The sequence below is a fragment of the Bipolaris sorokiniana genome, assembly GCF_000338995.1.
Source record: "Bipolaris sorokiniana ND90Pr unplaced genomic scaffold COCSAscaffold_11, whole genome shotgun sequence".
Lineage (NCBI taxonomy): Eukaryota > Fungi > Ascomycota > Dothideomycetes > Pleosporales > Pleosporaceae > Bipolaris > Bipolaris sorokiniana.
The window spans coordinates 1,397,503-1,410,923 of NW_006911905.1; the positions used below are offsets into that span (position 1 = coordinate 1,397,503).

Below are 13,421 nucleotides of genomic sequence, written 5' to 3' on the forward strand. Positions count from 1 at the left end.
CTGTCTAAAATAGAAGATAGAGAGAGGATAGCACTAGAGATACTAGGCGAGAAGATGGAGAAGGTAGAAGAGCTTGAGGGCGATGTTAGGGAGTTGAAGAGGATGTATCGTGAATTGGCCGACACGCTGAAGTAGCACCACCTCTACAGAAAGAAAGGCAGACCCGGCAATAGCATTTAACGGAAACGACTGTGGCAGTTCATAGTGCTTGTAGTTGTCTCGCCACCACCACCTTTTACATACATTCTTAGAAACCTGTTTTGTTAGGTTTATTAACTCTGTATGAAACATTTGCAGATGGGCATGAAGATGTACAGATAGATCATATCTAAGCAGTTAGTAGACTACATTACATTAATAAAAATAACAGCTATCATATAATTGGGGGTATCTCTACAAAATTTCTATGTCGGCAAGTTCCTACACGTGTTGGTGAACTTGATATACGACTTCTGGTTCACCAGTGGCGCCCACAGCGTCAGGTACCACTTCGCATCCCACCAGTACTTCCAAACACCAGGCACACTTTTCCTCTGACTATAAAGCAGCTCAACATACGCATTACCGTTCCTGGCAATCAAATTGAGCTCCTTCCGATTAAACGTCGCCCACTTGGTGGCCAGATTGGCGGGCGTGGGATTCGCGCCTCCATACGCAGCATCGAAGCGAACCAGGATATCGCGAATACCGTTATAACTATCGCACCACGAGCCCCATATATCGGGATGATTCCAATACGAGAAGATGTACCCGAACTCGCGCAAGAAAGTAAGTTGTTCATCGCCCGCCAGTAGCGTCGCGAAGTCGCCGATGCCAGGTGTCTTTGCGCCTGCTAGGACACCTTTTAGTCGATTCGAGTTTGAAAGAAAGGCAGAGAGGCGGTTTCTGCGGTCCCAGGCGGCGCCGCCGCGGCCGCCGGAGCCGCCGAGTTCTCTGCTCATCATGGAGATGACGGTGCCGAAGGCGCCGGGGAAGGCGTTGTTGTCGTTTACGATGTTTGTGTCTATCCAGGCGCAATCAAGGGCGTCGTTTGTGTCGGCGTCTATGCCGCCGAAGAAGCGGGAGATGGTTTGTGCTTCGAAGGGGTGTTCGGCTGTTGGAGGTGGGAAAAGGGTTAGTGTGTGTTCATGTATATAGTGTAGATGTCTAGTAGTAGCAGGGATTCAAAACTTACTTTGGTAGAAGTTCGGTACCCATTTGTTGGTCGTTTGGTCCCACTGTTCACCCGCTGTGGGCAGTTTACCAACAGCCCAGCTAGTGCAGCTGGCCGAGGTGTTGCGGTAATATTTCATGACTGGCGCCGAGTACGGGTGTATGTCGAATCGTACTTTGGAATCTGGGTATTCGAGAAAATCGGGGTACGCTGGGTATCCGAACTTGGCTTTGACCGAGCCACAGAATCGGATGGGTTTGTAGCTGGTTCCTGGTTTCGTGGCGTCTGCTCGTGGACCCAGTCCTCTCTCTTCGAGGTCGGCGTCTTCCAGGTCGGCTGTGACACTGATCTTGATGATAGCGTCTAATGCGGATACATCGCGCTTCCAAGGACCAATATCGAAGAAACCTGGTTTCTCCAGTTCGCCGTCGGGACGGTAGTCGGGGTAGAAGCCGTATTTGCAGGGAAGACATGTGCAACCACAGCAGGGTGTTTTGATGGAAGACTCAACTGTGCAGCCACTGCAGCCATCGCAGGCCAGAATTGGGTTCAAGCTGTTCCAGCCTTTATCCAGCAAATTAGCTCCAGGGAGAGGAATCGCACCAAAATCAAAGCCTTCATCTGGCAGCTCTTGTCGCGCGACAAGACTGGTGTCGTTCTTATCATCTGTCTGGACAAAGTCTTTTGGAGATGAAGAGAACATTGTACGCTTCGTCTTTTTCGTACCATCTTTGTTGAAGCACTCCTTGTTGCCAGAGGCGCTGTACTCTTGCACGTAGACTTTGGTGGGGTTGTCCATATTCCAGCCGACGTACTTTCCGTCGCCCAGTTCGCTCTGCATGGTCGATCCCAAGCTAGTACTCAAACAAGCGTCGTTGTCGTTGTTCTCAATTGTCCAACGTGCGTATTCATACTGCGAAACAGACATGTCGGGAAGCTCACCGCCGACGGCATACTGCCACGGCTTTGAGAATGACATGCCTACTTTGAGGCCAAGACGTACCGTCGAACCTACTTCGACGAATCCAGATGGCGTCTTTTCGACGGGAATGAGCTTGTTTTGGTCGCTTTTGCTAACTTCGTCTTCGTCTCTTCCACCTTCACCGGACCCGACGTGCGGTGATACAGTAGCGCCATCTGGGAAGTGAACGTTGTAGCGACCCCAGTCCGATTTGACACGCGCTTCCATGTATCCACTGAATGGGACTGCGCCAGCCTTGCCGTTGCCACTGCGCAGCGTTATGCCAGTTTCTTTGTATGCGGTGAAAAACGCCCAGCCCTTGTAGATGTTGTGACCAGCCATACCCTTCTGGCCAAACGTTTTGGTCATGGTCGCGCCCTTGAGGCTCTTGGCGGTATCCATGATACCCGCGCCGCCCATCTTGAAAGTTACATCTGTTTTGCCTACAGGGCGGACGAAACCAGCTGCTTGATGAATTTTGACTTCTTGGTTTGGCTCCCATGTCGCAATCATAGAGAATCCATAGTGCAGCACTACATCTGTACTGCCCTGGATTGCTACACTAACAGACTCTCCAAGCTTGCCGCCATCTGATGGAACCTCCTGATAACTACAGGTTTGACCATTGTGATAAACGAGGTTATCGAGCTTTTGCGAGATCTTCAAGCCTTTGTTGTCATAAAAGGAAAGGCCGTTGAACTTGGCATACCACTGGTCTGTTTTGCCATTGTCATAGAACCTGTCGACGAGCGACTTGAGATCGCGCTTTTTCTTGTTGCCAGGCGTATCGACAACAGCGTACCAGTAGCCCGGGACGTTGGAGTAATCCATGCGGATGCTGACTCTTCCCGTGTCTCGTCGGACAAGGCCAATGTTGTAGTCGAACCTGAAGTCGTAAACTGCAGATGTAGGGTTGCGCTTCCTGATGTCATCTGGAATTGTTTGATCTGTGGATAGTTCAAGCGACACTGCTCGAGACCACGAGGGACCACCGCATTCGTCCGGCATCTGGACAATGGTTCCTTCCACCCCCTTTTCCCGTACTTTGAAGCAGTCTGTGACGTTCGCTTGCATACAGATGATGCGGGCCGTTTGCAACTCATGATCAGGCCTCTCGAGCACATGGTTGGGGCAATCGAGGAACTCAAGGCCGGGTACGTCCCTCTTCGTCATCGAGGACACGGCCGAACTGTCACCAGCAATGAGAAAGAAGGCAACGCCGCTCTTGTCAGGGTCCGATTCGCCAAGCCCCGACAAGCCTCCAAAGCTCACTAGATCGTAGGTGGGAATTGCATCGGGAGGTGGCAGCTGAGCTTCCGGGAAGAGATTCTCGAGATTGAATGGTGCAAATGGCCTGGCATATCCACCAGGCGGCTCGCAACAAAATGCCTGTTGACGTCCATTGTGGCAAGAGCTGGATCGTGGATCTGGTCCGCGAGGATCGAGGTCGAGAGTGATTTTTCCAAGAACGCAGGTGCTGGAACAAACCTTGCCAGATTCCCAATTGCAGTTGCCAAAAGAATTCTTCTTGGGACAACATAATCTTCGGAATCCAGCTCCTTCACCGCTGAAAGGATCGCCGGAGCCTTTCCAGCCACACCTGGCATTCTCCTTTGGGCCGCCTGTGTCGGTGGTAAGTTGGTGTGGCTTGTCCGATGGGCAGGGCTTGTCGCATTCGGTCCAGGTACAAATGTCCAAGTAACGTTTCATGTTTCCAGCTTTGCAGCAGAAGCTCTTCCATCCACGCGTACACTGATCACCGTAATGGCCGCCGAGCAAATCTCCCACCCAACCAAAGCTGTCGTTGATGACGTTGATCTCGCCAACGTCGCATTTGGCAGAGCAATCAGACTTTGCCGCTGACGATCGTTCGTCGTGCCATTGCAATCATTTTCCTGTGGGCCTGAGAAGGAAGGACAGCAAATGTTTCGTGCTTGTTTGGAATTCTTCGTGTTACACCGATTCTTTCCATTGCTATCCGTGTTCGCGCGGCCAACCATGGTGTAGCCGGACTTGCAAGTCGCGTTCTTCTGGTCAGTACCACAATCAGAGACGTAGCACTGTGTGCCATCTGCCGTTCCGTGCGCGATTGAGGCCCCGTCGTCCGTCATGAACTGGAGAAGATCTGTGTCATCTTCAAGCTCTTTTCCAGTCAGGGCTCGAATCAGGTCGCCCTTTTCATCGTCGATGTCAATGGCCCATGTCATGAGTCCCTTAAGGCCTCTCTTATTGGCGAAATCGATCTTCATCTCAATGGTTTTTGGGTCGTCGTAGGATATCCAGCTGTTTTGGCCATAGGTCAAGTACTGTATACCTGCGACCTTGTCTAGCTTGGGCTTGGCTTTAGTCGCGGCGATGATGTCTTTGACTTCCTTGTATGAGAGAAAGCCTTCTGTGTCGGTGCACTCGCCTTTCTCACCAGGTCCGCTAAAGGCGCAACCTGGTTCCCAACACGATCCGCTCTCTAGACGGAAACTTCTTCCATAGAAACCGGTTCCAAGGACAATCTTGCTTGGGGAGACGTCGTTCCTCCAGAAGAGGTCGAGTGCAAGATCAATCTCTGTCAGATTGGTATGGCCAAGGATCTTGTTGCCAATGGGATTGTCTCGATCCCAAACGCTTTTCGGGGTTAGTGATTGTTGTGCAGTCAAGGAAGGGCAATGCTTACCCATGGAGGTCGTAGGACATGAGGTTCACCCAATCAGCCACCTCAGCGCTCTTCTTGATGTCGAAATGGCGCAGGTACCAGTAAGAGGTCGGAGCAGTGAATGTTAATATGTAGCGCTTGCCCATTGCTTCTTTCATCTCCTTCATCAGCTGAGTGAGATTTGTGCCATCTTCGGGTATACCGCCCCGATCTTCTGCACCGGGATATTCCCAATCGAGATCGACACCGTCAAACCCGTACTCTGCCATGAAGCCCATTAAGTTGGCGATAAAGACCTTCCTGTTTGCAGCGGTTGAGGCCATGTCAGAGAAGACTTTCTGATACTTTCCTGGATCATTATGTGTCCAACCCTGAACGTGTTAGCAGCCAGAACCTCAAGAAATGTAACTTGACTTACTCCTAATGCGATGAGAACTTTGAGAGAAGGCTTCTTTTCTTTAAGATCGGTGACTCTTCCAAACATCGAGGGCTCGAAATCGCTCATGGGCTCGATCTTGAACGTTCCTGGTGCAATGAAGCCAAAAGAGAAGATCAAATGTGTGAGCGAATGTACCGGTATCTCCTCTGGTGTCATGGTTCCGCATTTCTTCTTCAAGTTCCAGCCTTCGTAATAGCCGATGACGATTTGCTGAGAATTGCTGGTTCCGGCATTTGGCTTGGGTTGCTTGCAGTTGCTTTGGCAACCATCGCCACAGAAATCAGCGGTTGTTCCGCAGAAACCGTGTTGTCTGAGAATTTGTTAGAATCAGCAGCATGACCGTGGAGTAGCAAGAGTTTGGAGATGCAGTTAACCGGCCGGAAAACCACATAGAGCGGCGAAAAAAAGGACACGAAAAATTACTCACGAGCAGCAGACATTTAGTGGGCAGCCCTGTCCGGCAGTCTTCGCATATTGACCGCATTCTGCTTTGGCATCGCAGTTCGACTGGCATCCCTGCGACTTGGTAAGTAATGCAACCTGGCTAATGTCTAGAGATCAACTTACAGTTCCACAGAACTTGGGGCCATATCCACACCACCCAGATTCGCCACTGAACAACATAAGCATATATTCAAGCTGCGAGCAAAGAAAGTCGAGTTACCAGCATGCTCCATTGCCGCAGGGTTTGCCAGGGCCACATGTGTAGTCGCCAGATGCAGCGGTAGCTGAGCCGCCACCTGCCTGCTGCCGCGCGAACAGGGCTCGAGGCTCGCGATATGAGACACCAGGCGGAATGATGGAGTCACTGGACTGAGGAGATGAAGAGTCTCGTGCTGAGCGTTCCGCTAGATTTTGACGACGGAAGTGGTGTGTGTGTTTGAGATGATGGGCCTGTGATGCATTCCCAGGCAAACAAAAGGCTAGAAATACAAAAAGAAGATAGAAAAACTTGCTTGAAAAGAGTGACATGGTTAAACTATTGAAGTCAGTACGGCAAAGAGTGACTACCACGGATGTGGCTGCTTGGGGGCAAGACAAAGACAGCTGAAAAGAATGCAGAATGTCAAGAACAGAACTATATGTCTAGAAGAGTTATACGATCGAACCAACTACTCTCGTTCGCTCTACCGACGCTGCCGCTGCCACGGTGGCGACTACAGGGATTGTGCATCGGTTGCCTAACTATAGCTATGCATATTTTCATGCAGGGGCGAAGCAGAGATGCTCATTTAGAGGGGTAAAATCTGTCGTGAATGGGCCTTACAGGGGTATCCGTGGTGCCTAGGGGCCATTTTCTAGACATCACCCGAATCTGCTAAGATTATCGCAAAGTACTATTGATGGGCAGCTCTTCCAATGTTTTCGGCAAAGGATAGCGTAGCTAGTGGATCAGATACAATACCAACTAGCTGATCCGGTCATGGTGCACACCCTTCTGTCGGTCCTTCCGGAGCTCCATATGAAATCTCACCCACCGTAGGCTGCATAGTAGAGTTATTCAAAGATCTGCATATGTGTACAAGACCACATGGTCAAGATGAAGGATTTGCGATAACTAAGAATCCGGTTTCAATAGACCCTGCAGGACGCAAGGATTCGGGCCGTCGCGGATACGTGTGAAAAGAGACTGCTATGATTAGGTAAATGTGGGTGTTCAGTGGAGCTGCGTTAGTCGTACCATTTGGGGAAGGTACGCTTTCCCAGATTTGTCACTATCCAAGTAAGCCAATTCCATCCAGAATTCGGTGCAGTAAACAAATTTTCTTGGATTTAGCCTTATATTCCGCCTGATGCGAAGCCCATTTAGGAAGGTAACGTCCTTCGTGCGAATCTACCGCCTTGGCAATCACACACAAATGTATACCCGAAATGACTGTCAATCAGAGACATGATCTAGCATGCGGGAGCGATGGGCTGCGAGCCGTTCCCGCCCCCACTATCGAGTTAACTCCTTGGCATATGCAAGCCACTCTCCTTCCACAGGAGATTTTGTAAGGGCTAAGATACCAAAAATGTTCTTCTACACGGTTCTTCCTGGAACACATCCAATATTACATGGTGCCTGGATAGTACCTGTATAGTATCTGCATGGTACCTGCATGCGAACTGTACGTTATTTTAGTACGTCCTTCACCCCCTGGACTAGGATCAAGTAAGGCAGCCCGAAAGCCCATATCGCCATGTCGCAATTTGCTGGTATCAAAGGTTGGCCCTGATCGCACGTCGAGGCAGAGGACGCCGTCTCTTCTGCATCTGTTCCACGCTCTCACAGTGGCATCATGTTTTTGTTTGCGCTCATCACACTCATTTTTACCCCGATACGCCTTGCGGTCGCTCAAAGCTATCAACTTCACCCAGTGGTCGGCTCGGGGTTGTTTAACGCATCATCAATCTGTCAATCGGTCTTCAGTGCGAATGTGACCTGTGTCAACAGTATTGGACAACTCTATGCGAACCCATTCTACGACCCTGGAGATGCAGAGTTAACAGCACTCTGCACATCGGCTTGTGCGTCATCCTTGGATCGTCAACGCACCCGCGTCAAAGGAGCTTGCCGAGGTGCCCAATATTACGATGAATATGAAGACACATACTGGCTTCCGCAATATCTGGACGAATTCATTCTCTATGCCTACAACGTTGCTTGCCTCAAGAGAAGGTGTGTTTACTGACGTAGTGACGAGTCCCAGCTGCTAACAGCTTTCAAAGCACTGGAGAGTTCTGTACATCGTACCTTCGTAATCTCAAGACAGCAGCAGACTGCGACGAATGCATTATCAAGGCTTTCCAGTTGCAGGTAAACTCTCCCTTTGCAGTAGACGATGGTGTACGCCAGAATTATGCCTCCCTTACCTCATCATGCAAAGCCACTCAGTATCCCACCACTGTTGCGACGTCTTTGTTACTCAGCACGTAAGTCAACACACCTAGCATGGAATCTCATGAATAGAAAGGCTGACCTCGACAGACCCACGCCAACTGCAACTTGCAGCGGCACTACCTACGTCATTCAACCTACGGACACATATCGAAGTGTATCTCAAAAGCAGTCCGTTTCGACAGACCATCTGCTGAGTTCGAATGGATTGCCCTATAACATGACATCCTTCCCGAAATCAGGGTCTTTGTGTATCTCGAATCGATGCAAGACGTACGTTCTTGCTCAGAACGACACTTGTACCTCGGTCGCCGCTAAGGCTTCCATCTCCACTGTTCGTCTAAGAGCATGGAATGCAAACATCAATGAACTCTGCAGGTAAGATGGACTTTTGCACTGACTTCATCATGGTCTAAGTTCGTATAGTAACCTGGCACGTTTTACTGGCGACACAATTTGCATTAGCAATCCTTACGGAGACTTTTCAATGCCCGACACTCCCACAGCAACACCGGTTGAGACACCAGCGTAGGTAAGTCTTTACTGACAATATTTGCTTGCAATTGACCAGTCACACAGACCGCTGCCGACGGACCTTGGTAATGGCATTGCTCCAAACGTGACATCACGTTGCGGGAAGTACTACAAGGTCGACGTTGGAGACGATTGTTCTACCGTATCTTTGAAGTTCAACGTTGCCGCAAAAGATCTGTGAGAGAATTATTCCTTCAGTATGAACTTGACCCTACTGACTCCTCGTAGCGTCTTTCTGAACCCTATGCTGAACGGAAACTGCACTAATCTTTGGCTCAATTACACATATTGTGTCCAGCCAGTTGGAGACATCAATACCTACCCAGGTTATGGTGCAGGTCCTACTGTTACATTACCGCCATTCACTGCAGGGCCAAAGACGTCTCTTTCATGGGTCGATCCAGCGCCAACACTTGCACCTGGCAACATCATCATTCCGCTGGCAAACGACACTCGTGTGGACTGCCACAAGTAAGCATTCTGATATTTGTGGTGAAGTACTTGACTGATGGCGACAGCTACATGTGGATCAATGGCACCAACTCCGAGTCGCTTGACTGCTGGAGCATTGCAGAAGCCGCTGGCTTACAACGCGAGGTATGATTTGATTGTATTCGTTTCGCGTTGTATTATGATTTGCTGAGAAAACCCAAGCAATTTGCGTTGTGGAATCCATCAATTGACAAGAACGCTGCCGGAGTGGAAGACCGGAGTTACAACTACGATTGTGCACTGCAGACTAGCATGTCATACTGCATGGGCATCGCCGCACCCACTCCTTATTGGAAAGGTGAGTGGTTCAATCAAACCAATCGCACTATGATCATTCCTAATATGCACAGCTACTCCGACGGCTCGGAAACCTCCGTCACCACGCGCATCCGGCGAGATCGCTAATTGTCTTTTCTGGATGCATGTCAATACGCAACTGAATTGTGGGGTTATGGTGGAAAACTTCGATCTTACAATGAGTGAGTTCTACACAATGAACCCATCGGTCGGTGCAGATTGTTTGAATCTGTCTTTGGGATCCTACTATTGCATTGGGACGCCCGATATACCAGCTATAGATGGGGATGTATCCATTACGCCAAGTCCAACATCCACCAAACCGCCCACAGCCAGTGGCACACCCTCGCCTATACAAGTATGAAATAGTGCGCTACGTGGATTATGTCTTTTAACTAACTGTTCTTAGGACGGCATGGTATCCGGCTGCACGAAGTTCTACCTCGTAATAGCAAACGATGGATGCTGGGCCATTGCCAACCAGAACTCCATCTCTCTCAATGACTTCTATGCCTGGAACCCGGCTGTCGGCAAAGATTGCGCAACTCTCCAGCCGAATTACTACGTTTGCATCGGTAGAGCATCCACTACAACGTCACGCGCGACCACCACACGGGTATCTACCACATCGAGTGCTACTACGACGAAGCCTGCAGCGCCAGGGCCTACGCAAAGCGGCATTCCGGCGAATTGCAACAAATGGGTGGCACAAAAGGATGGAATTTACTGCTACGATATGGCGCAGGCAGCTGGCATCTCGCTGGATAGACTATATGCACTGAATCCGGCACTCAACGGTGATTGCAGTGGGCTGTGGCTAGGGTATGCTTATTGTATCGGTACGTCCTGATCAGTGGATGTAGATGTGTGGCTTCTACCTAGTGTATGTAGTTCTTGATATATTGAGAATACACTGGAACAGTAATGCCGATTTGTGTCCCTTAATCCGATCCAGATTCTTTGAATTTGAGGATACGAGCGTGCGGATGTGGTCCTGTCTCAATAACTTCAAACACATCTTCCCACTTCTTATCCATCTCCACTTCATCGTTAGTGACTACAATGTCCATCTTTGACGCAGTAGACTTGATGTCCTCGGCCACCTCATCGACAGTTGTATACTTCCTATTCCAAGCATTCACTAACACTTTGCCCAGCCTTGCCTCTTCTAGCTCTTGCCACATGTTGTTCAGGAATCTTTCGTCGAAGACCTCCCTGTTGTCATCATACGGTTTGCACCCACCCTCGACTGGACAACATGGCTCCCAGCACCCTGTTTTAGCAGAGGGTGATTTATCGGTGTAATCATTCGTCAAAAGTCTCCACACAAATGTCGCCCAGTAGTAGATGTCCTCCTGGACGCAGCCGTGCAACGCTTCCTCTTCAAACTCCATGAGCTCTTCGCGCACGCTGCCGCCTTCTCCATAGTCGGTTTCATCGCCAACGATTTCGGCACCAACAAATCCAGTAAGCGCAAGAGAGTAATCTGAGCGCAACCACATCATCTGAGTGGAAAATGTCCTGGGATAAATCCGATGAGAATGCAAAGCGCTGAGCGCTGAAAGACCTTGAAGGGCCCACCGGTAATACAGGCTCAGCATCGTCTTGTCGTTGCGACTGGGCTTCGCGGGTACAGGTACAGCCATTACTGGCAGCTTCAAATCGAACGGCCCGGGCCACAGCCTCTCAACGAGTAGACTGCCATCATCAAGGACGCCATCGTAACTTGGTGGTGTTAGTCGCATGCAGACGATGCACACACAATTTGCACTCACCGAACGATTCTGGCGTGATCCTCTCCTAAGCGTTGATATACATTCCGGATCTTGACCACAGGCCAGCCAGTCAATTCTCGCCCATAGTCATGAATCTGCCCGCGCGGTAGACTCGGCCAGCGGATGATGATGTGTTTTCCGTCCTTATGTGGTACACAATTTGCTTGCTCGAAGAATACCGCGTACCAAGTCTGCGAATCCTCGCGCGTCATGCTTGCCTCAGCGGGAACAGGGAGGCCATGATACGGCTGATGCCCGGTTTCTTGAGTAGGAAGAGCGTCCATTGTCTGGTTTGTATGCGGTTCTTCATCTGTTGGAGTGTTGTTGGTAGAAAATGCTGAGCCCATATTGTAGGCCGGTGAAAGTAGCTGCAGGAAATGAAGGGGATCGGGATCTGGGGGAATAAGTATATGGTTGTCTGATTACCCTTGGCGCTCCCAACCGTTTGGGCGGGTAATGTACGGTGGATCAAATTTGGTGTGTGATTTTGGCTGCATGATTGACATGTTTAGCGCATCGCTAGTGCATCGTAGTTAGTGGGGTAAAATCCCGTACCATCATGAGTGTTAGCTATTAACGTCTGGGGTGGGCGAATGACTGGAATGGGCGAGTGACTGGAATGGGCGAGTGACAGGACGTGCCAAGACCCCATCAACTTTGACTATTACATGACTATTACACGCGATATCTCAACATAATAACATGCAAACTCCTTCAAAAGAATCTCAAATACAGCTAGCATTACAGGCTATCTAAAGTGACGCGACACTCTCATTGCCGCGTGCTGCAGCAATCTACAACGTTTCTGAAAGTACACTCAGGCGAAGACGCACAGGAAAGCCCTCTCGACAAGATTGCTCGCCTAACTTAATGAGGCTCCTTGTGACAGAAGAGGAGACGATTGTTGACTACATTCTGGACCTTGACTGGCGAGGATTTCCGCTGCGCCTTACTGCTGTTAAAGATCTTGCCGATTCTTTACTAGCTGCTCGCAACCGCGAGCCAGTTAGCCAGAGTTGGGCTAAGACCTCTGTAAAGCGCTGGCCAAAGCTCTCGACGAAGTTTAATCGAAAGTATGACTATAAGAGAGTTAACCGCTATATTAGATTGCTGGCTTCAACATCAAAAGTGCTCAAAAACTGGCTCGTGCGCTGCCAAGCCTTACCTTAGAAGTGTTTAAATCTACTTTTAGAAGTGTTTTATTTCTGCCTGTCATGGGCGAGGAGGCCTTCGAACGAGTTTGCATTAGCCTATGGTATAGAAGAAGAAAGATAAGAAGAGTTAAGTTGTCGTATGACACCCCTCTCTTTATACCTTGCTTCTCTACTCTTCGTAACGTGTTCTATCAGTAAGCTGGAAACATCAGTAAGCTGAACGCCCCACCAAACTTGACGCGACGCTCTACATAATTAAGCCACAACGACGTAATAAAATAATAAGGAATTAAGAAATATAATTTATTATCTAGTTTTACACGAAGTACGAGTATGTCCTTTAACGTGGCACTTCGTGCACGTTGGCGGCGCGCGCTAACGTCGCTCACCAGCCTAGTTCTAGCTACCACCTATAAGTAACCTTTCTGCCTCTATAGTAAGCTGCTGAGCCTGCTTTACCTAGAGCACTCTACTAGTAGCGATATATTAACGCTGCTAATTCTATATTTATCGTTAACGCTAATTTTCTATACATAGCCTTTTATTTTTTTCGATAAGTATTATCGCCGATTACATTATAATGTCAGAAGTAAGGCTTTAGTTGAGGCCCATGCATAAGGCCAAGGAAACAAAAGAAAAGAAAAAAGCCACAAAAAGGCGACACCTCAGGAGATAGCAAAAATGAACACCTTTTTCATGACCCTATCATTAAAGACCCATCAAATCTGACAATTAAGAGTCTCACTGACATCGAAAAACCCGATTACGCAATATGTCTAATCATGCTACGCGAGATGCGACAGTCATTCTGACCGATAGTAACAACTGGACAGCGTGGTATCGCCAACTTAAAATCAAATGTGAATCACTAAAGATTTGGGCACTCGCAGATCCAGAGGGCTCGCAAGAACCACAACCAAAACCAACGCTTCCGCTCTCTCCCGTACTATCGAATTACGAATCGATCGCGACTTTACCGTCGATTACAAGCACCGCGTCGAGCTCCCGAACCCGTGGTAACACGCAACCTTCACGACGCGACGAACCCATCGTTGTAGACATACCTACGCGAGTCTCCGATCTGACGA

The 13,421-nt window shown here is 49.3% G+C and overlaps 5 protein-coding genes across 5 annotated transcripts; 2 read left to right on the plus strand and 3 right to left on the minus strand.

The window, feature by feature from the left end:
• Positions 1-404: 404 nt before the first annotated feature.
• COCSADRAFT_94872 (uncharacterized protein) lies at positions 405-2,945 on the minus strand (the record flags this gene model as incomplete). Its single annotated transcript, XM_007704337.1, has 2 exons — positions 405-1,093; positions 1,175-2,945. The coding sequence occupies 2 exons, from the start codon at positions 2,943-2,945 to the stop codon at positions 405-407; spliced, it is 2,460 nt and encodes an 819-aa protein (XP_007702527.1).
• An 875-nt stretch (positions 2,946-3,820) lies between these two features.
• COCSADRAFT_147814 (glycoside hydrolase family 18 protein) lies at positions 3,821-6,172 on the minus strand (the record flags this gene model as incomplete). Its single annotated transcript, XM_007704338.1, has 7 exons — positions 3,821-4,528; positions 4,637-4,733; positions 4,783-5,132; positions 5,180-5,510; positions 5,628-5,740; positions 5,768-5,813; positions 5,865-6,172. The coding sequence occupies 7 exons, from the start codon at positions 6,170-6,172 to the stop codon at positions 3,821-3,823; spliced, it is 1,953 nt and encodes a 650-aa protein (XP_007702528.1).
• A 1,310-nt stretch (positions 6,173-7,482) lies between these two features.
• COCSADRAFT_183340 (carbohydrate-binding module family 50 protein) lies at positions 7,483-10,254 on the plus strand (the record flags this gene model as incomplete). Its single annotated transcript, XM_007704339.1, has 10 exons — positions 7,483-7,862; positions 7,913-8,116; positions 8,172-8,459; positions 8,508-8,609; positions 8,661-8,792; positions 8,844-9,086; positions 9,134-9,212; positions 9,270-9,405; positions 9,458-9,762; positions 9,814-10,254. 10 exons carry the CDS (start codon positions 7,483-7,485, stop codon positions 10,252-10,254), a joined length of 2,310 nt encoding a protein of 769 aa, XP_007702529.1.
• Positions 10,255-10,345: 91 nt separating this feature from the next.
• Positions 10,346-11,526, minus strand: COCSADRAFT_162745 (uncharacterized protein; the record flags this gene model as incomplete). Its single annotated transcript, XM_007704340.1, has 2 exons — positions 10,346-11,129; positions 11,180-11,526. The coding sequence occupies 2 exons, from the start codon at positions 11,524-11,526 to the stop codon at positions 10,346-10,348; spliced, it is 1,131 nt and encodes a 376-aa protein (XP_007702530.1).
• Positions 11,527-13,105: 1,579 nt separating this feature from the next.
• On the plus strand, positions 13,106-13,291 carry COCSADRAFT_95203 (uncharacterized protein; the record flags this gene model as incomplete). The annotated part of the gene is made up of 1 exon (XM_007704341.1): positions 13,106-13,291. A coding segment is annotated over one exon (186 nt), but the record flags the coding sequence as incomplete, so codon positions are not given.
• Positions 13,292-13,421: the final 130 nt, after the last annotated feature.